General features: G+C 50.1%; 1 protein-coding gene across 2 annotated transcripts in view; it reads right to left on the bottom strand.

Moving 5' to 3' along the window:
- Positions 1 to 21631, bottom strand: part of PHACTR3 (phosphatase and actin regulator 3) — a 207348-nt gene that overhangs the window by 164980 nt on the left and 20737 nt on the right. The window contains exon 1 of one of the 2 annotated variants that reach the window (XM_069495903.1): positions 14194 to 14763. The exons of the other annotated variant lie outside the window; for it this stretch is intronic. Within the exon in view, the coding sequence (XP_069352004.1) occupies positions 14194 to 14311 (118 nt within the window). The 5' untranslated portion in view covers positions 14312 to 14763. Of the gene's footprint in view, positions 1 to 14193; positions 14764 to 21631 lie in introns of those variants that run through there. 2 annotated transcript variants of the gene reach the window in all.

Raw genomic sequence — 21631 nt, 5'->3', positions numbered from 1 at the left:
GGAAGGCACTGGGCGGTCTGGACTCCTCACAACGGAAACACCTTTCTCTTGTTTAAGCAGCATTATTTAGGTTTTCTATTACCTGAAGTCAGCCCTGACTGGCAAACTTGCCAATATTTAAAAATCACATCTCATATAAAAATCTGGAATTTCCAGCCTAGCTCTTAAAATAGGATGATGGAGCCAGCCTGAGCCCACGTTCCTACGAGGCAGCTCCGCACCCGGGGCCCGCCCTGCCTCGCCCGTGCCGGGGTCCTGGCCCCGCAGACACCGCTCTGGGGCCCCGGGTTAAATGGCTTTATGGTACCTGGAATAGAATCCAGCTCTCAACTTCGATAACAAGAGGTCTCAAATTCTCTGATGTACTTAGTTATATTCAAACTCTACTCCTGTGACATTTCACATCCACCCATAAATGCTGCTCGTGTCGAAGGCTGGGGCGGGGCCCAAGACGCCCCCCCCTCCACACCATCCCATCACCGCAGCTGCTCCGGCCACTTCCCAGGGCAGGATAAAGTGGCTTGTCTGTGCCATTCGAGACCGGGTTCCCCAGAGCGGCACCGTCCCAAAAGATACACTTGCACAGGAAACGATCTCAGCAAAGTGAAACAATCCCCGAACAAAACACACTCGAATCCCATTTCAAGCCATAAGTACAGGAGCAGGGGAATAACTCAGACAGGTGGGGGCTCTGGGAGGGTTACAGCCGTGAGGCAGACAGGCAGGAAGGGAGCGGGGCGGCATCCGAGGCTGGGCCGGGGGCCTGGAGAGGGCCGGAGGGTGGCGGAGCCCCAGCCCTGGCCCCGGGGCGGTGACGGGAAAGTGCAGGCAACGCCAGGAGCCCAGGGCTGGGTGGGAAGGGCTGTTCCACCCGGTTCACACAGCAGGCTGCCCTCACCATCCTGTGGACCAGAATCAGAAGAGGAACCGCATCTGCCTCCTCATCGCATGCCCAGCGCCCAGCACTGTTCGCAGCCACGGAGGGCCGTGGTCACAGGACTCCCCACTCACCCCGCCTGGTCAGCACAGATCTGACCCCCAATTCACAGATGGAGAAAGTGCAGCTCAGAGGGTGACGGGCCGGACGCAGCCCCAGGGAGAGCGTGGCAGGAACGGACCTGCAGGCTGTTCCTCTTACACCTGCCCACTTTACTACCACTGGGTCACTGCATCCATGACTTTGTGACAAAAGATGGAATTATCTCCAGGGGACAGGAAGACGTCTGAGGAGGTGTCTACCTCCTGATAGCAGTGTCTCAAAATTCACTCATTGCTGGGCTTAAGGACAGAAACCATCACCATTCCACAGAAAGGAAACTGAGGTCCAGAGAGGTGAAGTGACCTGCCCGGGGTCACACAGTTTGCATATGGCTGAGCCAGGACTTGGACCCAACTCTAGGCAAACAACTCTTTGCAGCTCGTTGTTCTCTTGGCCAAGGAGGCCAATCTACTGAGGGCAGGCATGTCCCTCAGCAGGTTCTCTGCAAAAGCTCATGCATTGAAATAAACTAGTCCCGTGTGGGTGAGAAGCCACCTCTACTCAGGTATCCTCCCTGTCAGGGGATGGGAGGACTGGGCTGTGGGAGGCTGAGGGTCCTTCCAGCTGAGAGCTCTGAGACCACGTCATCACTCTCTGGCGAATCCATCCCATCCACAAACATTCACTGGGGAGCTACTGGGTGCTGGCACTATGTCAGCTCTGGTGACACAGCCAAGGAGACAATGGACAAGGCCCTGCCCTCAGGGAGCTTCCAGTCCAAGCAGTGTTGGCCAGCAAAGCTGTCTACGAGATGGAATGTTCTAGATCTGCACTATCCACTATGGCAGCCTCAGCAACACGTGACTACTAAGCACTTGAAATGTGGCTAGTGTGACTGAGGAAATGGAATTTTTATTTAATTTTATTTTATTTAGATTTAAATTGCCACATGTAGCTAGTGGCTACTATATTGGACAGACCACAACCAATACGGTCAAATAAGCAAATAAGATCATTTCAAAGAGCGACACGTGCGGCGAAGGTGGAGGACACAGCCTTCCGTGACCACAGGGAGTGGGGCGGGGGTGGGGACAGGCCCGACTCTGACGTCAGGGTGTCAGTTATTCTAGTGCTGAGCAGAGACACCTGGCTCCTGGGTGGGTCCCCAAGACAAAGCTGCCCATTGTCACTGGCTTCTGCACAGTGCTCGGGTGAGAAGGGGGTGGGGAACAGGAATTTTAAAAGCATCCATTTTCTGTAATGAATACCCAATGCTTTCATGATCAGAAAAAAACTCTAAGTTTTAAAACTCTGTATTTTTTAAAGCATCCAGCTTTTATTTTTAATAACCCTGAAGAAGCTGACAAGGTAATTACTGCATAGTTCTGCTGCTAATTAAGTCATGCAGACACTCTACGAGGGGCCGGAGGGAGATCCCTAGAACTCAGGACTCCAGAGGAATAGAACATTCGAAGAACGAAACTAGAAAGAGCTGCTGTGTAGATGAGGGGGCTGTGTGTGCTGCCTGCTCCCGCGAGGGGCACCAGGAAAGGGTCTGCGGCACAGTGGGGACTAGCTCTGCATTTTGGAAACTTCCTGCTCTGCCAGAGAATTAGGTACGAGGAAGAGATCGAGGCTCAGCACTGTGTTATGCAGGAGAGGGAAGGTGGGGGCTACACCTGGGTGGTGGCGGAGGTGGAGAGGGTTCTAGGAGGCCAGTGACTGCCAGGACACAGGGCTGTGGGACAGCAAGGGGTCAAGAATGGACCCTGGGGGGAGGGGCCAAGACAGCAGACTAGACGTGCTACCACTGTCACGGAGAGGAGCAAAGGTTGCAGGCAGAGGTTCACCTGCAGATGGACTATCTCAGAGACAGTGCTGTGAAAATCATCAGAAAGAGACCGGAGACGTCCAAAGTGGGGGAGAGAGAGGCAAGTGACCTGCTCAGCAAGATGGGAAGGTACCTGGGGGAAGTGTCCACACATGGCGAAGGGTTAGGGGAGAGATCCCCAGGGCTCCGCTCCCTCAGCAGACGCTGAAACCGGAGATGGCAGCGGGCGCCCCCACCAGAGGAGGCCTCCAGTGGATCAGGGAGCTGCTTGGAGACTGCTGCAGCACTGCACTAGAGCGGGCACAGTGGGGTCCCACCAGTATCTGGTTCCAGGTCACGGCAACAGACGACAATCTGTGCTCTCAGTACCAGGACACCTGGTCTACAGAGGGGTCAGCTCCACAGCAGCCACCTCCCCATTTCCCCTGCCAGGCCAGAGAGGGAGCGGGGAGGACAGGCACTCGCATGCACACTGTGACTGGGTGCCATGAACCGCCCAGCACCCCACCACTGGCCACCTCCTGGGGATCCGAGCAGAACAGGCACCCACTGGCCCTCATCATCTCCTCCTGCCATCTTGCCATCTCAATAATGCCACTGCCACCTGAACAGCCCCACAGCAGCTGCCACAGTCAGACCTAGGCAGAGCAAGAGCTTCTGCCACTGTGACTCCCTGGCAGGGAGCCTGCATGTCACCCAGCCATGGGTGGCCCAGCCACTGCAGCCTGAGGAGCCACCCTGCACTGGCTACAGTCCCACAGCCCACCCAGGCACCAGCCAAGACCCCCAACCTGTCCAGGTGCCCACCAAGGTCCCATGTCCCACAAAGACACCAACATGCCCTGCTGCAGGCTGCAGTCCTGTGATGTGTCCAGGCTCCCGCCAAGGTCCTGCCACCCACCCAGGTGCTGGCCCAGGTCACGATACCACCTGCCTCTGTAGAGAGGGACTTGCTAAGCCCCCTACCCAAGCTTTCAACAGCAGCCTGGGGATCGACCCACCAACCCAAACAAATATTCCCCAGCACTGGCTTGAACTGTGACAGCCACAGGGGAATGGGATGATGCAGAACAGCCACATTGCAGGTTTTTGGTGCATCAAATCCTCACCTGCCAGGTCAATCCTCAGGAGTAGGACTCAAAAGCACTATCCAGGGATTCCTCCTCCTTCCCACTAAGTAGGAGAGTTTCCAGCAAAGGATAACAGGTGCACCACAAATCTATCATCCCTGAACTGAGAGAAGAGGTTTCAGATGAGAAGAAACCAGCATAAAAATTCTGACAACATGAAAAAATAAGCTAGTTTGACACCCCCAAAGGATCACAACAGATCCATAGGAATGGACCCCAACCAAAAGGAATTGTTGAAAGGTCAGAAACGGAATTCAGAAAATGTATGGCAAACAAGATAAATGAAACTAAAGAGAAAGTTGAAAACCAAAACAAAGAAACCAAAAAAATATTTCTGGACATAAATGAAAAAATAGGAAAAACTCATTAAAGAGATAGATGACATAAAAAAGGATGTAATAGGACTTAAAGAAATTAAACAGTCACTTAGGTAATCAAACAATACAGCAGAAAGCTCCAAAAACAGGCTAGACCAAGAAGAAGACAATCTCAGAGCTTGAAGACAAGGCTTTCAAACTAACCTGGTCAGTCAAAGATGCAGAAAGAAGAATAAAGAAGAATGAACAATTACTCAGAGAAATATGAGACTATGTGAAACGAGCCAATGTACAAATTATAGGTATCCAAGAGGGAAAAGAAGAAAAAGCAAAAAGCATGGAAAACATATTTAAGGTAATTATTGAGAAGAACTTCCCTGGTATTCCTAGAGATTCAGATATCCAGATACAAGATGGTCATCAAACTCGGGAAAGATTCACAGCAAATAGTACACCCCCAAGACACATGGTCATCAACCTGGCCAAAGTCAAAGTGAAGGAGAAAATTCTACAAGCTACAGGATGAAAGCAACAACTAACCTAAAAAGAAAATCTCATCAGGCTAACAGCAGACTTGTCAGCAGAGACCTTATAAGCCATAAGGGATTAGGGATCCATTTTTAGTCTTCTTAAACAGAACAACTGCCAGCCAATTTGTATCCTAAAAAATTATAATAAGTTTCATAAATGATGGAGAAATAAAGATGTTCCAAGACAAGCAAACACTAAGGGAATTTGTCACTACTAGACCTGCCCTACAGGAAATGCTCAAAAGTACATTCTACATGGAACAGCACAATAGATACTAACCAATATAAAAACACCCAAAAGGTAAAGCTCATAGTTCTTATAAAACAATAACACAAGAGGAAAAACAAAACAATAAGGTATCTTCCATGCTACGTATCAATACTAACACTCAATGTGAATGGTGTGAATGCCCCACTTTAAAAGATATAGACTGGCTCAGTAGATGAAAAAACACAACCCAACTATCTTCTGTCTTCAGGAAACACATCTAGCCCACAAAGACACACAAAGACTCCATGTAAAAAGATAGAAAAAATATTCCATGCAAATGGAAACCAAGAGTAATCAGGTATAGGCACTCTTAGATCAGATAAAATAGACTTTAAATCAGCAATGGTAAAAAAAAAAAAAAAAAAAAAAAAGACAAAAATGGTCATTATGTAATAGTAAAGGGAGAAATTCAACAAAAAGACATCATAATCCTAAATATATATGCACCTAACATAAGCGCTCCCAGATTCATAAAGCAAATTCAGCAAGATCTAAGCAAAGAAACAAACAGTAACATGTTAATCACCAGGAACTTCAATACTCCACTGACACAACTGGACAGATCATTGAAGCATAAAATGAATAAAGAAACAATGGACTTAAATGAGGCTCTAGAACAAATGGACCTAACAGACATTTAAAGAACATTCTACCCAAAAACTACTGAATATACATTCTTCTCATCAGCACATGGGACATTTTCTAAAACTGATCATATCTTAGGCCACAAAACAAGTCTGAGAAAATTCAAAAAAATCAAAATCATACCATGTGTTTTCTCAGACCACAGTGGAATAAAACTATCAATGTAAATCAGTTCCAAGAGAAAAACTCAATTCTACACAAAATCATGGAAATTAAACAACGTGCTGCTGGGTCAATGATGAAATTAATATGGAAATCAAAAGATTCCTTGAACTGAATAACAAAGGGGACACAAGCTTTCAAAATCTATGGAATACAGAAAACTCAGTCTTAAGGGGAAAATTCATAGCCTTAAATGCCTTCATCAAAAAGACAGACAGACCACAAATTAACAACCCAATGTCAAATCTCAAGGAACTAGAAAAAGAAGAACAAACCAAACCCAAAGCCAGCAGAAGAAAAGAAATAAAGTCCAGAGCAGAACTAAATGTAACAGAAACAACAACAATAACTACAAATCAAAGGATCAATGATAGAAAAAGTTGGTTCTTTGAAAAGATAAACAAAATCAATAGAGCACTAGACCAGCCAGATTAACCAAAAGTAGAAGAGAAAGGACTCAAATAAGCTCAATCGGGAATTAAAAAGGACATATTACAACTGATACCACAGAAATACAACATAATATCCATGAATACTACAAAAACCTCTATCCAAATTAGAAAATCTAGAGGAAATGTATAAATTTTTGAAAACACAGAACCTCCCAAGCTTGAATCAGGAAGAAATAGAAATCCTGAACACACTGATAATGAGGAGCAAGATTGAAGCAGTAATAAAAAATCTTCCCTCTAAGAAAGGTCCTGGATTCACAGCCAAATTCTACCAGACCTACAAAGAAAAACTGGTACCTGTCACATAGAAATTATTGTATAACATCACAAAGGAGGGAATTCTCCCTAATGCATTCTGTGAAGCCAGTATCACCTTGACACCAAAGCTAGGAAATGAAACAACAAAAAATAAACTGCAGACCAATATCTATTATCAACATAGATTCAAAAATTCTCAACACAATACTAGCAAATCAAATTCAACAATACATCAAAAGGATAATTTACCTGATCAAGTGGGTTTCATCCCAGACATGCAAGGATGGTTCAACATACACAAATCCATCAATGTAACTCACCACATAAACAAATGCAAAAACAAAGACTCTATGATCATCTCAAAAGATGCAGAAAAAGCATTCAATAAAATCCAGCACCATTTCATGATTAAAACTCTCAAGAAACTAGGCATAAAAGGAACATACCTCAAAATTACAAAAGCCACATATGACAAACCCACAGTCAACATCATACTGAATGAGGAAAAGTTGAAAGAATTCCCCCTAAGGACTGGAACAAGATAAGGGTGCCCACTGTCACCATTTCTAATCAACGTAGTACTGCAAGTCCTAGCCAGAGCAATCAGGCAAGAGAAAGAAATAAAGGGCATCCAAATCAGGAAAGAGGAGGTCAAATTATCCCTGTTTGCTAATGATATGATCTTGTATCTAGAAAACCCTTAAAGACTCCACCAAAGACTCCTAGAATTCATAAGTTCAGCAAAGTCTCAGATTACAAAATCAATATACACAAATCAGTAGCATTTCTACTATATATACTAATAACAGTCAAGCTGAGAGTCAAATCAAGGCTTCAACACTATTCACAATAGCTACAAAGAAAATAAAACACCTAGGAATATATTTAACCAAGGAGGTGAAAGATCTCTCTACAAGGAGAATTATAAAACATGGATGAAAGAAATCACAGATGATACAAACAAATGGAAAAACATCCCCTGCTTATGGATTGGCAGAATCGACATCATTGAAATGCCCACATAGGCTGGGCATGGTGGCTCATGCCTGTAATCCTAACACTCTGGGAGGCCAAGGCGGGAGGATCGCTGAAGGTCAGGAGTTCGAGACCAGGCTGAGCAAGAGCAAGACCCTGTCTCTACTAAAAATATAAAGAAATGATCTGGACATCTAAAATATACATAGAAAAAAATTAGCCGGGCATGGTGGCACATGCCTGTAGTCCCAGCTACTTGGGAGGCTGAGGCAGGAGGATTGCTTGAGCCCAGGAGTTTGAGGTTGCTGTGAGGTAGGCTGATGCCACAGCACTCTAACCCGGGTAACAGAGTGAGACTCTGTCTCAAAAAATAAATAAATAAATGTCCATACTGTCCAAAGTGATTTACAGATTCAACATAATTCCCACCAAAATACCAACATCTTATTGCAAAGACCTAGAAAAAATAATCCTAAACTTCATTTGGAACCACAAAAGACCCCAAATAGCCAAAGCAATCCTAGGCAAAAAGAACAAACCTGGAGGCATCACATTACCTAACTTCAAATTATACTACAAGGCTATATAGTAACCAAAACAGCATGGTATTTGTACAAAAATAGAGACATATACCAGTGGAATGGCATAGAGAACCCAGAAATAAAACCATATAGCTAAAACCAAATGATCTTTGAAAAAGCAGACAATGTACACTGGGGAAAGGAAGCCCTATTCAATACATAGTGCTGCCAAAATTGGATAATCACATGAAGAAGAATGACTATGACCCCATCTCTCAACAAATATGACAATTAATTCAAGATAGATAAAAGACTTACATGTAAGGTATGAAATCGTAACAACTCTAGAAGAAAATGTAGGAAAAACTCTTCTAGACATCGGCCCAGGGAAAGAATTTATGACTAAGAACCCAAAGGCAAATATAGCAACAACAGAAATAAATAAATGAGACTTAACTAACTTAAAAAGCTTCTGCACAGCAAAGGAAATAATCAACAGAGTGAATAGACAACCTACAAAATGGGAGAAAATATTTGAAAACTATAAATCCAACAAACAACTAATATCCAGAATCTATAAAGAACTCAAATAAAGCAAGGAAAAAAAAAAAACCCATCAAAAAGTGGGCAAAAGACATAAACAGAAGTTTTTCAGAAGATAGAGAAATGGCCTACGAACATGAAAAAAATGCTCAACATCACTAATCATCAGGGAAATACAAATTAAAACCACAGTGAGATACCACTTTACCCCTATCAGAATGGTCATTATTGAAAAGTTAAAAAAAAACAATTGATGCTGGTGTGGATGCAGAGAGAAAGGAACACTTACACACTATTGGTGGGACTGCAAATTAGTACAACCTCTACGGAAAACAGTATGGAGATTCCTCAAAGAAATAAATGTAGACCTACCATTCAATCTAGCAATCCCACTTCTGGGTACCTACACAAAGGAGAAGAAGTCATTTTACCAAAAAGACACCTGCACCTGAATGTTTATCACAGCACAATTCACAAATGCAAAGATGTGGAATCAACCCAAGTGCCCATCAATTCATGAGTAGATAAAGCAAATGTGGTGTATATACACCAGGGAGTACTAGTCAGCCATTAAAAGGAAATAAATAATGTCATTTTCAGCAACTTGGATAGAACTGGAGACCATTATCCTAAGTGAAGTATCTCAAGAATGGAAAACCAAACACCACATGTACTCACTAATAGTCAGGAGCTAAAGGATGGGTACACACGGGCACAAAGAGATGTAAAGGACATTGGAAACCAAGAAGAGAGGAGGTTGGGAGGGGAGGTGTAGGATAAAAACTTACCTATCGGGTACAGTGAACACTATTCTGGTGACAGAAACACCCAAAGCCCTGACTTAGGCATTATACAAGGTAGCTATGTAATAAGAACATGTGTGCCCCCTTAATATTTTGAAAGAAAAAGAGAAAAAGAGGAACAGAGTACAGTGAAGTGAAGAAGGCATGCTCTGAAGAAGGAAACAGCCACCAACTCAAGCACATGCCTGTCTGCAGAGAGGCGTCCAGGAGGAAGGGGCCAGCATGGGACACCCAAGCCTGGGGTCTGGGGCAGGGATGTTCTATGTATCTCTGCAGCTCGGGAGGGAGAGGACGTTCTGAAAGGCTTCTCCCTCTCCAAGCCTTACAGCACAAGTGGACCTGGCCTTGCAGAAAGATGTGGCCACTGGCTCTGCCTCACTCGCCCTCCAAGGTGTGCTCTGAGCCAGTCCAGCTGGCAGGCATGGCCAAGCCACCTGACCAGGCACAGTCACATCAGTCAAGGCACAGTGCCTGGTGCTCTGCTCACGTTCACTCTACAAATGCTCACCGCAAGTCTCCCGAGTCAGGTCTGTGCTGGGCTCGGGCATGCAGCACTGCTGGTGACCGTCAAGACCCCTGTATTCTGGGGACTCCTGGTCTAGAGAGGGACAGTCCATAGAGAATGAAACAGAGACTCCCAGGTGGAGATACATGCCAGGGGCAAGTCAGAAATGGGATCAGAGCTAACTGGGGTGGCCCAGGAGACCCGGAGGACAAGAAGGAGCCAGCAGGACACAGGGGTCTGGAGCTCAGAGCCAGGTAGGTCAGGGTAGGACACACACACACATGGACACAGGGACATAGACTGATGGACACACATGCAGAAGTTGTCAGCAGAGAGAGCCGGAGGCCACGGCTGAGGTCTAGGTTCCGTGGTTCTCCAGTGTGGTCGCCTGACCAGCAGCAGCACCTGGAACTCACTAGAAATGCACGTGGTCAGGGCCCACCGTGTGTGTGAAGTATCCAGGTGACCCTGATGCACACTCAGGTCTCGGAGCCAAGGGTCTACATCAGGCGTTCTCCAGGGAGATACTATCCCCAGGACCATCGGCAATGTCTGCAGACATTTTTGACTGTCATCCAGTGGGTAGAGGCCAGGGTGCCACTCAACACCCTGCATTGCACAGGACAGTCCCCCGACACACACACAAAAAGGATCTGGCCACAAATGTGACAGTGTTGAGGGTGAGAAACGCTGGCTGAGGCCGAAGGTTCCCCCAGCTGTGCATCAGACCCTCTGGAGCAGAATCTTGCAAAAGGTCAATTGCACGTCCCCAGGAGAACATTTTTAAAAGCTGTCCCAAGTGACTGTTGGCCCAGTCTATGGTCCTGGCTTCTGGGAACCAAGGAAATGCCAGGGCCGGCCCCATGGTGTGGGGGGTCAGAAGCCCATTCCCAGACCCTGGGAACAGAGGGCATGAGAGGGAGTAAAACTCCTGGTGACTATGAACTCCTCTGAAGGAGGAAAGATCACGGATGCTTCCTTGCTTTTTATAAATTGTTACTTTAGGAGAACACCTGACTACACTTGTGCGCAAGGAGTATGGAGTTACAGAGAGGAACACTGCAAAGATGCAGACGGACCCATTAGCGGAGCAGTGATGCCGAGAGAGGGAGGGTGAGCCCTCGGAGGAAACATTTCATCCTGCCACGCAGTCCCTGGCCACTGAGAGATTTAATACACTAATAAGGCCACAAAAGATGCTCATGTTCCCTAGCCGTCAAGGAACCACAAATTAACACAAGAAACCATTCGTCACCCTCCCTGCTAGAGAAGAACAGATTGATGATCTCAGGTGTTGGCAAGGGTTTGGAGAAAGGGCACTCTCATAGATTCCGGAAGGAGTGTGAGTTGCTATATTTTCCAGGAGGGTGCAATATCATTAAAATAAGAAATGTGGGTCCCCTGTAGCACCCAGGAGACATCCCAGGAGCTGGCGTACACCTTGCAGGAAATTCTCAGGTGAGCACAGGCAGCTTGTGCCCATCACTGCCATGTTGCTTGTAATGCATAAAAACTGGAAACAACACAAATATCCAATGGCTCAAAAATTAAATGAAAAATTAAATTCCTTAGAATACTATGTGGCTATTAAAAGAAAAGGGAGTTGATGTAGCAGGGTGGCAAGATCTCCAAGACCCAGTGTTGAGCAGAATCACACATTGAAGACCTTTGCATACAGTGTATTTCCACTCGCCGTTTTCCAAGCATAAGAGCATATAAACATGTAGTGAAAGGCCCAAAGTGTCACCACTAAATTCACAATGGGTCATCTCTGGGGAATGAGAGAAAGAGGTATAGAGGGGTACAGAGAGCAAAAGAGGTATTGAAGCATAGTTCACCTTCCTAAAATTGTTTTGAATTTTTACTAAGAGAATGTTGATGCACTTAAAATTCCTTTCCGGAGGAAGGGTAAATGCAACCTTGGGCCGTTCATGAAAATACAGAAGTTAGAGGAGAAGAGGCTTACATCAGGCATTCCCCAGCTGGAATGCCAGGGTCAATTTTCAAGAGTGTGAGTTAGAGCAGCAAGTGGACAAATGTGGGGGCTCCTAAACGAAGCACGAGTGGGGGGGGCGACTGTCCAGCTGGGTGAAGAAATGAGGTTGTTGTGATAACTGACCTAAAATGTTGGACTTTCTCTGAACCCGCTGAGTAACACACAGCATGAGAAGGTCCCAGATGGACAGATGGATAGCAGACCTATTGGAGCGATTTGAAAAAGAATTTTTTAAATAGACCTGTCCTAAGACAAGCATGCACTGCATCAGAAAGAAATGAGTCCCCCATCCAAGGAAGTATGCAAGCACATGCCAATCCAACTATGCAGAGCAGTTAGAGAAAGTATACTCCTGAGTCCACCCTTCCTGCTCCAAGCTCGCAGGTTCCTTCCAACCTGAAGATTCTGATTCTCTTTCTGCCAGAACAGAAAGAGAATTCTCTGCTTAACACAAGCCATAAATACTTAATTACCTGGTGCTTGTCAGTAGGGTTCTACCACTCACAGAATTACACATATTTCAGACTTTTCACCTCTGACACCTGCTCTCTGGGTCCCATTTTGATCAGCTGAAGCAGAAAAGAACCCAAGCGTGTGTTCTCCCAAGGCATAACTTAATCACAAGCATCCAAGCCTTCCTCCTCGCACCCTCGTGGACTGGCAGCACCTGCCAAACCCTCCGCTCCCACCCACAGAGGCATCGGCTCCCAGACAGCCAAAAAGCTAAGTCCTCCATAATTTCCATTTCAAGTTTGCTTCCTTTTACTGCCAGGGAGACAAAGAGAGCTGGGAGATTCTCTTGTGAGGAGCCACTCAACTTCCATAATTGGAACAATCGTGGCTGTACATCTCCAACACAGAGAAAACCAATCCATCATGGAGAGCTGAAGGCTTAATCCTCAATTCCTAATAAAAGGATTAATTAAAGCCTTAAGGGTCTGCTATGACAGCCTCTGCTTGAAACTCCAAGGAAATTAACTTGCCCTCCCAGAAAAGCCAGGGATTTCCTCAGGCTGGTACCTTAGTTTAACGAAATGACACAGTGTCAATAGTCCTAACAAAGAAATCTTCCAAGACTTGCATGGGTTTATTGTTTAAATTTTCAGATACTGCCCTGGTGCCCACAGAACCGCCTTTAGTGGGTGTTTCTGGCAGTTGGATAGTGAAGCCCTGGTGAGTCCAGCGGAGAGCAGGAACCCCTCCCCACAAAGCTGGCCTCCCCAGGGCCGGGGGCATCTTCACTTTGATGCCCATTCAGCATGATCAAGCCCTCATTTGGGGTCGTTGCATTTAGAGAGAGTAAGTGTTGGAAGGAAGGTAAAGGCAACTTGTTATCAAAACAGAATCTATGGAGGGATTGTGCTTCTCTAAGACACGAAATTGAGTCCTGTGGCTTGATACCAAAACACCAGCTTTGATTCTTTTTTTGAACCCTACATTTCAGAAGCTCAGACTTCTCCCTGTGAAGTGAAAATTGCCTTCTGGTGGAGAAAGGTTTTAATGATCACTTTGCTTCCTGCGTCTCCATGGTGACAGGCGCACACAGCCCACCCCCCTCCTGCTTTATTAGGCCTTTCTTCCTCTCTGGAAAGTAATCAATCAAGCCCTATAGACGCCTTTGTGACCGGTTTATCACCTCAACAATCGACGCTGCCCTGGGGGTGGAGGAGTGCACGGAGTCCGTGCAGTGCCGAGAAACCGGGCTGCGTCCTGGCGCACGCCCTTCACCTCCCTGCCGGTGGCTCTGCCCAGCACACCTGTCCGGGGAGGCGGGCGCGCCCAGGTACGCCGGGCTGCCAGAGCCAGCGCCCAGCAGAAGCCCAGTGCGCGGTGGCCTCGGAGCGCAGCGCTGCCCTGCCGCCGGAGTGCCCAAGCGGGGACACCGGAGCTGAGGCCCGGCGCGGGGTTGGAAGGGCAGAGCGCGGAGCCAGCACTGGGCGGAGGCGACCACGGGTCGGACTCTGTTCCCCCAACCGGTCGGCACCCGAGGAAGGGAAGCCCCCTCCGAGAGGATGGCAGAGCCCACCAGCCAGCGAGGAGGGCAGACCGCAGCGCCCGGCTATCCCTGAGAAATCGGCTCCTTTCGGGACAAAGGGCTCCGAGGCGCCCCAGCCCTGCGTTACTGGGAAACAGGAACGGCCGGCCCTGAGCGCCAGGGTCCTGCCGCGGCTCCCCAAACGCAGGCAGGGGCGCGGAGCCGCGCCAGGGACCTCTCCCAGCGCCACCTGCCTCGTGCCTCCCCCACCCGCCCGTCCGCCCCCGCCCAGCTTGTTACCTGGGTTCTCCCCGGCGTCCGCGGAGGAGGTGGCCGAGGAATCGGTGAGGACGGTGGGGTCACTCTGCGAGCGGCCCCGCGACACGAGGCAGCCGCTCCCGTCCTCCGATGCGGCCATGGGCCCGGCCAGCGCAGGGGCAAGTTGGAGGGAGCCGCGAGGAATCAGAGCATCCGAGGCGGCCAAGGTCACCGCCGAGAGGGCTGGCAGGGGCGTCTTTTTAAAAAGGAAAATTAAAAAGGCCCGGGAAAAGGAAGGAGCTGCAGGAGGACGCCGCTGGCTTCAGGGCGGGGAGACAATAGCCTCGCCGGCTGCAGCCAGGCGCATCCCGGCGTGCGCGGCCTCGCTTTGTTATTTATTCGTGTTTATTCCCATTCTTCCGTCTATATTCCAGGAAAAAAAAGTTGAACCAGGAAATAAAAACTTTTCTTGTCAGTGTTTATTGCGTGCTTGGGGCAAGGGGTGATGTCCAGGAATGTCTAGAGGTGCTCCCTCCCCCCACCCCCCCACCCCCCCGCGGAAAAAAAAAAGGAAAAAAAGAGGAATCTTTGCTCTTGCAATTGCTTTAATCTGAAAGCTGTTCTTGGAGCATCTGTTGGAAAACATTAGGATTCTCCCATCATGCCGCGCGAGAGGAGCATGACGTCACGGGAGAGGGGCGTGAGAAGGCGTGGCGATGGGGTGGGGTCTCAAATACCTGGACTGCACGCCGCGGGAGGGGGAGCTGGGGGTGGACCCTGGGCTGTGAGCCGCCCTCCCCACCCAGCCGCCCCCTGGAAACGAGAATGCGCCTGCGGCCCCGCGCCAGGGCGGGAGACCCTGCGGCCAATTCCCCGCAGCTGCGGGCAGCTGGTTCTCTGGCCTTTCCGCTCTGGGAAATGCGAGGCCAGCGGGTCGGCTGCGGCCCCTCCCCCTGGGGAGGGAAGCAGTGGAACTTCAGCTCGCGGGGCCCCCGGTCTGGGCCTGCGGGGGCACCCCTCTCCCCATGCCCACTCCCTTGGGCCCTCTGCCCTTTGCCCTCTGCCCTTTGCCGGGAAGAGAGAGGCAGGAGGGGCCGGCGCCTTCCAGGGAGGCTTCCCCCCAGACGCCCTTGATGAAGTTGAGGGGCCGGGAGAGGGAGGGGACACCCGAGGGCTGCCACTCACAGAGGTGCCCTCCAGGCTGCTAATGGGTGACTCTCGCCATTCTAGCCAGCGTCCAGGGGAGGGCAGGGGAGGAAGACAAGGAAAGCCCAGGAGAGGGCTGGAGAGAGGGGCTGAGCGATGGCACTGTCACCTGGCCTTGCCTCGGGAAGTGCTCAGAGGAGGGGGCATTTCAACAGACATCAGGAGCGAAGGGACACCTGGGGGAGGCTGCTCCCACTCAGCCCTTGGAACAGCCCGCGGGTCAGTGGCCACTCTCAGTCCCCTTTGCAGGTGACGGAATGGGGCTCAGAGGAGTTCCCAGGGGTCCTCCGGCTGGGGACAGCAGAGCAGGGGCTGAGCCCTTCCTGAAGCTGCTCCTGTCAGTTCCGCACCTAGAGCAGGGCCTAGGGGCACAGGGTGGCAGTGTTGGATGAAACCCGAGTTAAGTGCCAAAGACAGAGCTGAGCGGTGTGGAAATGAAGTCAACACTCGCTCCACGCGGAGCTCTGGGCTCTCAGCAGCCTTCAGAGAAAGGATTCATTCATTCATTCAGTCATTCGAAATATCTGCAGTCTAGCGTGTGCCGGCACCACACAGGCAGCGGGGACCCAGCAGTGAACACACACAGAGGCGCCCTCTCTCTTTGAGTCTTCCAGGCCAAGAACAGTCACCAGCAAACCGACAGACGCCCAGATGGACGTTTGATTACGGTTGGCAACGAATGCCATGAACGAAAGAGGAAACTGGTGGGGAACTGGGAGGACTAGGCACTTTCTACCCACATACAAATGTGTGCATCGGCGGTGACGCGCCCAGCCCTGGGCTGAGCATTTTGCACTGGGGACGTCATTCCTCCCTACTGCCACCCTAGGAAGTGGGAGATGAAGACAACTTCCAGAGGTGAGGTCTCTTGCCCAGGTCACAGCCAGGACGTGGAAGGGCTGGGACAATGCCAGCGCTCCCAGCTCAGGTCTCTTCTCTACAAGTGGGTCCTGCTGGGTGCTGGCCCCACAGGCAGATTTTGGAGTCCCTGCCCCTAACCACAACACTGGCCCCTCCCAGGTCTGGGTGAGTGGACACCTGAGACGGTTCAGGTCCAGCCAAAGAACGCCTGCAGCAGACCCAGCTGTGGCAGGTGCAGAGGTGGACCGGTGGGGAGGGCTGGCGGCCAGGGGCTGACCGGAAGGAGAATACGGGGGTGGTCACACCAGGGGTCTCCACCCGTCTGCCACTCACCCACCACCCTCACGCTTGTCAGCCCTCCCTGCTTACAACCCATCCTGCCACCGCCTTAAGGTTTGTCTTTAAATCAACTCCGCACTTCCACGCATTCTAAAGGAAGCCTTCCCTAGGGTGGACAGAAACGGCCCGGGCAGACTGTCCTCGGCAGGGGGACCACAGGGCTAACTCTGTACCTGGTCCACTGTGGCCTGAGCTGGCTCCTGCTTGTATAAAGGGTGCAGGAGGCAGAGAGGAGTCAGATAGGCAGGCACCAGACGGAGACGTTCTCCTTCCGTCACCAGGACAAAGAACGGAAAGAATTTCATATCGAAGCTAATGTTAGGGCCTTGTCTATGCACCACCTAAAATTATTTCTGGTCCCTTCAGATGATCTCACTGCAGCGCCTGTTCACCCACTCCACCAAACCATGTATGGGCGAGGGTTAAAAATATGTAAAAGGATAAGGCTTAGCGTTTGAGCTCAGGAGCCCATGTGGAGTGGGGAAACAGAAGACAGAACCAGATACAACCAAGTTTTATTTCTCAAAATATATATTTTAGCAAAATATTGTGTTTTGTTAAAGCTAGGTAGGGATGGAGCTGTTCATTATCCTGTGGCTTTAAGATGTTCCAGAAGGGGCCAGGTGCGGTGGCTTATACCCATAATCCCAGCACTTTGGGAGGCTGAGGATGGAGGATTACTTGAGGCCAGGAGTTTGAGACCAGCCTGGACAACATAGAAAGACCCCATCTGTACAAAAAATTTAAGAAATTAGCCGGGCATGGTGGTGCACACCCGTCTTCCCAGCTACTTGGGAAGCTGAGGCAGGAGGATCACTTGAGCCCAGGAGTTCGAGGTTACAATAAGCTATGATTGTACCTCTGTACTCCAGCCTGGGTAACAGAGTGGGATCCTATCTCTTAAAAAAAAAAAAAAAAGGCCGGGCACGGTGGCTCACGCCTGTAATCCTAGCACTCTGGGAGGCCGAGGCGGGTGGATCGCTCGAGGTCAGGAGTTGGAGACCAGCCTGAGCAAGAGTGAGACCCCATCTCTACTAAAAATAGAAAGAAATGATCTGGCCAAATAAAAATATATATAGAAAAAATTAGCCGGGCATGGTGGCACATGCCTGTAGTCCCAGCTACTTGGGAGGCTGAGGCAGTAGGATTGCTTGAGCCCAGGAGTCTGAGGTTGCTGTGAGCTAGGCTGACGCCACGGCACTCACTCTAGCCTGGGCAACAGAGCGAGACTCTGTCTCAAAAAAAAAAAAAAAAAAAAAAAAAATTCCATGATAAAAATAGTTTTAAATTAAAAAAAAAATGAGCAATCTTACCTCTACTAATCAATAGACAATAATAAGTTCTCCAGGCAAACTGTCTGGGGAGAGTTTGGCCTTCCAAGTTGGTCACCTCCAGACCATGGCTCACTTGAGCCCTGCAAAGTCCACCCCCTCAGACATGCGGAAGACACCTGTGTGGGGGAGGGTTTCCAGCACACACAGGAGGATCCTCGAGGGGACTTCATGAAAGTCACCAACTGTCCCTCCTCAACAGGATCCTGGCAAGGCTGGGCTGGACTTGGAAGCCCACTCTAGAAACAGTGTAGGAACCAGCAAGGCTTTATACAGCCAAGAAATTACCAACAAACCAAATGTCCACCAACTGATCAGTGGATAAACTGTGGCCTGTCCATGCGACGTAACAGCATTCAGTTACAGAAAGGAATGCAGTGCCCACACCGGCTACGACGCGGAGGAACCCCGAAAACATTAGGCCACATGAAAGAGGCCAGGCGCTGTGATTCCACTCCATGATTCCATGAAACGTCCATAGATTGGGAAAGCACATTTGTGCGGGTGCCTGGGACCGGGGTGGGAGGAAGACGATGGGGGTGACTACTAATGAGTACAAGGTTCCTTTCTTCGGGGTGCAAGGAATGTTCTAAATGTTCTAAAATTAGATCATGGAAATGTTTCTGCAACTGTAAATATACCAAAACCATTGAATTTGTTACTTTAAATGGGTGAGCTTTATGTTATGTAAATTATTACAATAAAGCCACTTTTAAAACAGAAAGTGCATGGAGGGACCGATCGAGGGGTCACCCTTCTGGTCCTTGGTGAAAACCCAAAGTCATTTCCATCGACTGAAGGCAGCCCTGACAGCCCCAACACTGTTGCCTTAAAGACCTACAAAGAGCTGGACAAAATTGGTCAGATCTGTGCAAGCGCCTCTTCCAAAAATGCAAAGTGGTGCAGGCAAAGGGGGAGGGTCCTCTGCCAGGGCAGTCGGGGACAGCGTCACCGCAGAGGTGACCCTGGGCTGGAGAGCCCCCCTCAACCCTCACACACAGAGTGTATTAGGAGATGCCCCTCATCATTGAGGAGGTGAGGAAAGGTCCCCCCCCCAGGACCAATCCCACCCACGCACACCTCCACAGTTGATCTTACTCTTACACAAAGCACAGACTAATGGATGTTTTCATCCAGTATTTCCTGAGCATCTAGTTTGTGCCAAAACATGTGCCTTGAACAATATATGACTGGGCCTTGGCTTTGTGAGCTGGAGGTCTAGCAGAGAAAAAAGGATTAACTAATATACAATCAGTCAGTCAGTCAATTAATTTCAATGAGTACAGAGTGCAGGGCGTTCCCGCTGGGACGGGGCAGGGAGGGAGCCTGGTCTGAAGAATCTGTGCCTGGAAACGGGAGGCGAGGTGGACGCCAGCCAGACCAGCAAGGGGGCGGGGGTGTCTCCACGCAGAGGAAGCAAAGGCTGTGAGGTGGGGACAGCACAGAGTGCCGAAGTCCCTGCAAGAGGCCAGAGGGAGGGACAGGACCCAGACCATGCAGCGTCTCGGGGTCCTTGTTAAGAGTGGATTTTGTTTCAAGGGCGGTGGGAAGCTGGGGGCGGGGGTCTCCAGAAGGCCCTTCTGACTGCTGTTGGGGAAGGGCTGGTGGGCAAGGGAGGAAGCAGGGTGATGGGTGGGGCTGGCAGCCATCCAGACAGGTGGCCATGGCCTGGGCCAGGCTGGATTTGGTGTCTCCTGGAGGCGCCCAGCAGGTCCGTAATGGTTAGCTGTGGGACGAAAGAGGGGCCAAGGGTGATGCCCAGTGTCTTTGTGGTGATTAACCAGTTATGGAGTGGGTGAGATGCTGTTTTCTGGCTGGGGTGGGGCAGAAAAAGGTTGGCGCCCCGTTTGGACATGTGGCATCTGAATGATGCAGAGGAGCCCACTGCCTCGGCTCAGCATCCACGGGCACCATCACCAGCTCTGTCGGGGGGGTGGGGGCAGCTGTGGGCCTGGCGCCCCCTATAGATCTCTGTCTCCTCATCTGTGGAACGAGAATGGTCACACCTGCTCTGCCGTTCCATGACGGCCCCTCCACGGGCCAAGTGGTGGGCGCTGACCTAACCCTGGTGGTGGCTCTGGTGACACTCCCTGTGTGGTGCTCAGCTGTGCTGCTCCACCCTCTGAAGGACCCGCTGCTCCTCCCAAACATGCTCCAGAGCATCCGGAGTGCACAGCAGCGTGCTGTAGTCAACCGCTGACATAAGGCGACATCGTATAGACACGTGTAGCCTTAATAATGGAAAATTATTTCAATTTTGCAGTGTTCTTATGCTAGAGCCTGCTAACTTTGCCTTCCTGGGACATGGCATCTTTGAGGCCCTCAGGAGAGCTGATGGACCAAGGCTCTGGACCGCTGCAACGTCAGCTGCATGGCACAGGGATCGTTGCAGGGTTTGTTCATCTAAGAATGTGCCTGGCATGTCGCAGGTTCCCAGTAAATGTAAATATCTCTTGGCTAAATAAAGGAATAAATGCATATGGCAGCGCTAGGGTCCACCACCCCTGCTCCAGGGCTGAAGGCCCAGCCTGCCTTGGCCCGAGTTGGCTCCAGAATTTGGGGGGACCGAGGCAGTCACCCCCTCCCCGCCTTAGTCCACAGGACAAGTTGACTTCTCCAGGGTCCCAGGAACTTTTCTTCACCTTAATATGCAAACAGCTAAGCCAGCAAACTTCCAATGTCTAAAAAGAACTGCTCGGGCCGCCATCCCAGGCCAAACTCCTTAGGGAACCAACTACAGAGAGAAAAGAGGGGGAAAGTCGGCGGCGATGCGAGGCCCAGAGGCGAGGGAAGGTGAGGCCACCCACCTCGGGGCAAGAGAAGGTGAGAACAGCCACCTGCGGGGCGGCAGCCGCTGTAAGGAGGGCGGGCGCGCCCTCTGCTGGTCACGGGGCAAACGGCACCCAAAGTAGTCCCGCGCTGTACCGGTCCTGGGACCTCCTTGAACTTGGCATTTTGCACCATTTGACAACATCCTTTATGGAGTCTCTACCTAGGGCTGTGTCCGTAGGACCACCCATGGTGGTGCTCAGTGACATGCCAACTATGGCTTTAAAAAAAAAAAAAACACACCCAGCTCTTCTAAAACAAAATCCCCAATTTCACCATTCATGCGTTGGCAGCCAGAGAGGCCCTGAAACTCGTGGTGTGGGCATCCCACGCTCCCTAGAGGTGTCCCAGGCCTCCTCGGGGTCGAGTCCACTCTCAGCCTGTCTCAAAGAGCCCTCTGAGCAAGAGCCACAGACCCAGGTACGGGATCAGGTTCCAGCCTTTCTGAGCACGTGGCCCTAGGCTCACTGTGTTACCCGCCAAGCCTCCCTGCGTGAACGAGGAGAGGGCGAAGCCACCCCATAGAGTCTGGGCATTCAGCACAGCACACAGAAGCCTCGCTATGCATTCACACTTACCAGCAAAACAAAGTTCTCTTTGCCCTTTGATATCTCCTTACGCAGCCCAGCACATCCAGGTGGTCCCCAGAGGGACACAGGAGGTGACAGCAGTAGGAGGGAGGAAGACAGAGCAGAGAAGCCCGGGGCGGGGTGTCTATCCTGCAGGGAAGACGGAGACAGCCGCCCTCGGCTCAGCTTATCTGTGTCAGGGGCCACTTACCCAGCTTGCGTGTGGTCAGCACGAAGCTATAAATCTCCAGGGGACCTTTTCTTCCATCCCAGGTCCTCCTTGCCGTGAGGACGTGCTGTGTCTCCAGCTAATAAAGGGAAAGGGACAGGCCTCAGGGGTCTCTG

Source organism: Eulemur rufifrons, chromosome 20 (assembly GCF_041146395.1).
Source record: "Eulemur rufifrons isolate Redbay chromosome 20, OSU_ERuf_1, whole genome shotgun sequence".
Classification (NCBI taxonomy): Eukaryota; Metazoa; Chordata; class Mammalia; order Primates; family Lemuridae; genus Eulemur; species Eulemur rufifrons.
This window is presented reverse-complemented; position numbering and strand designations above follow the sequence as displayed.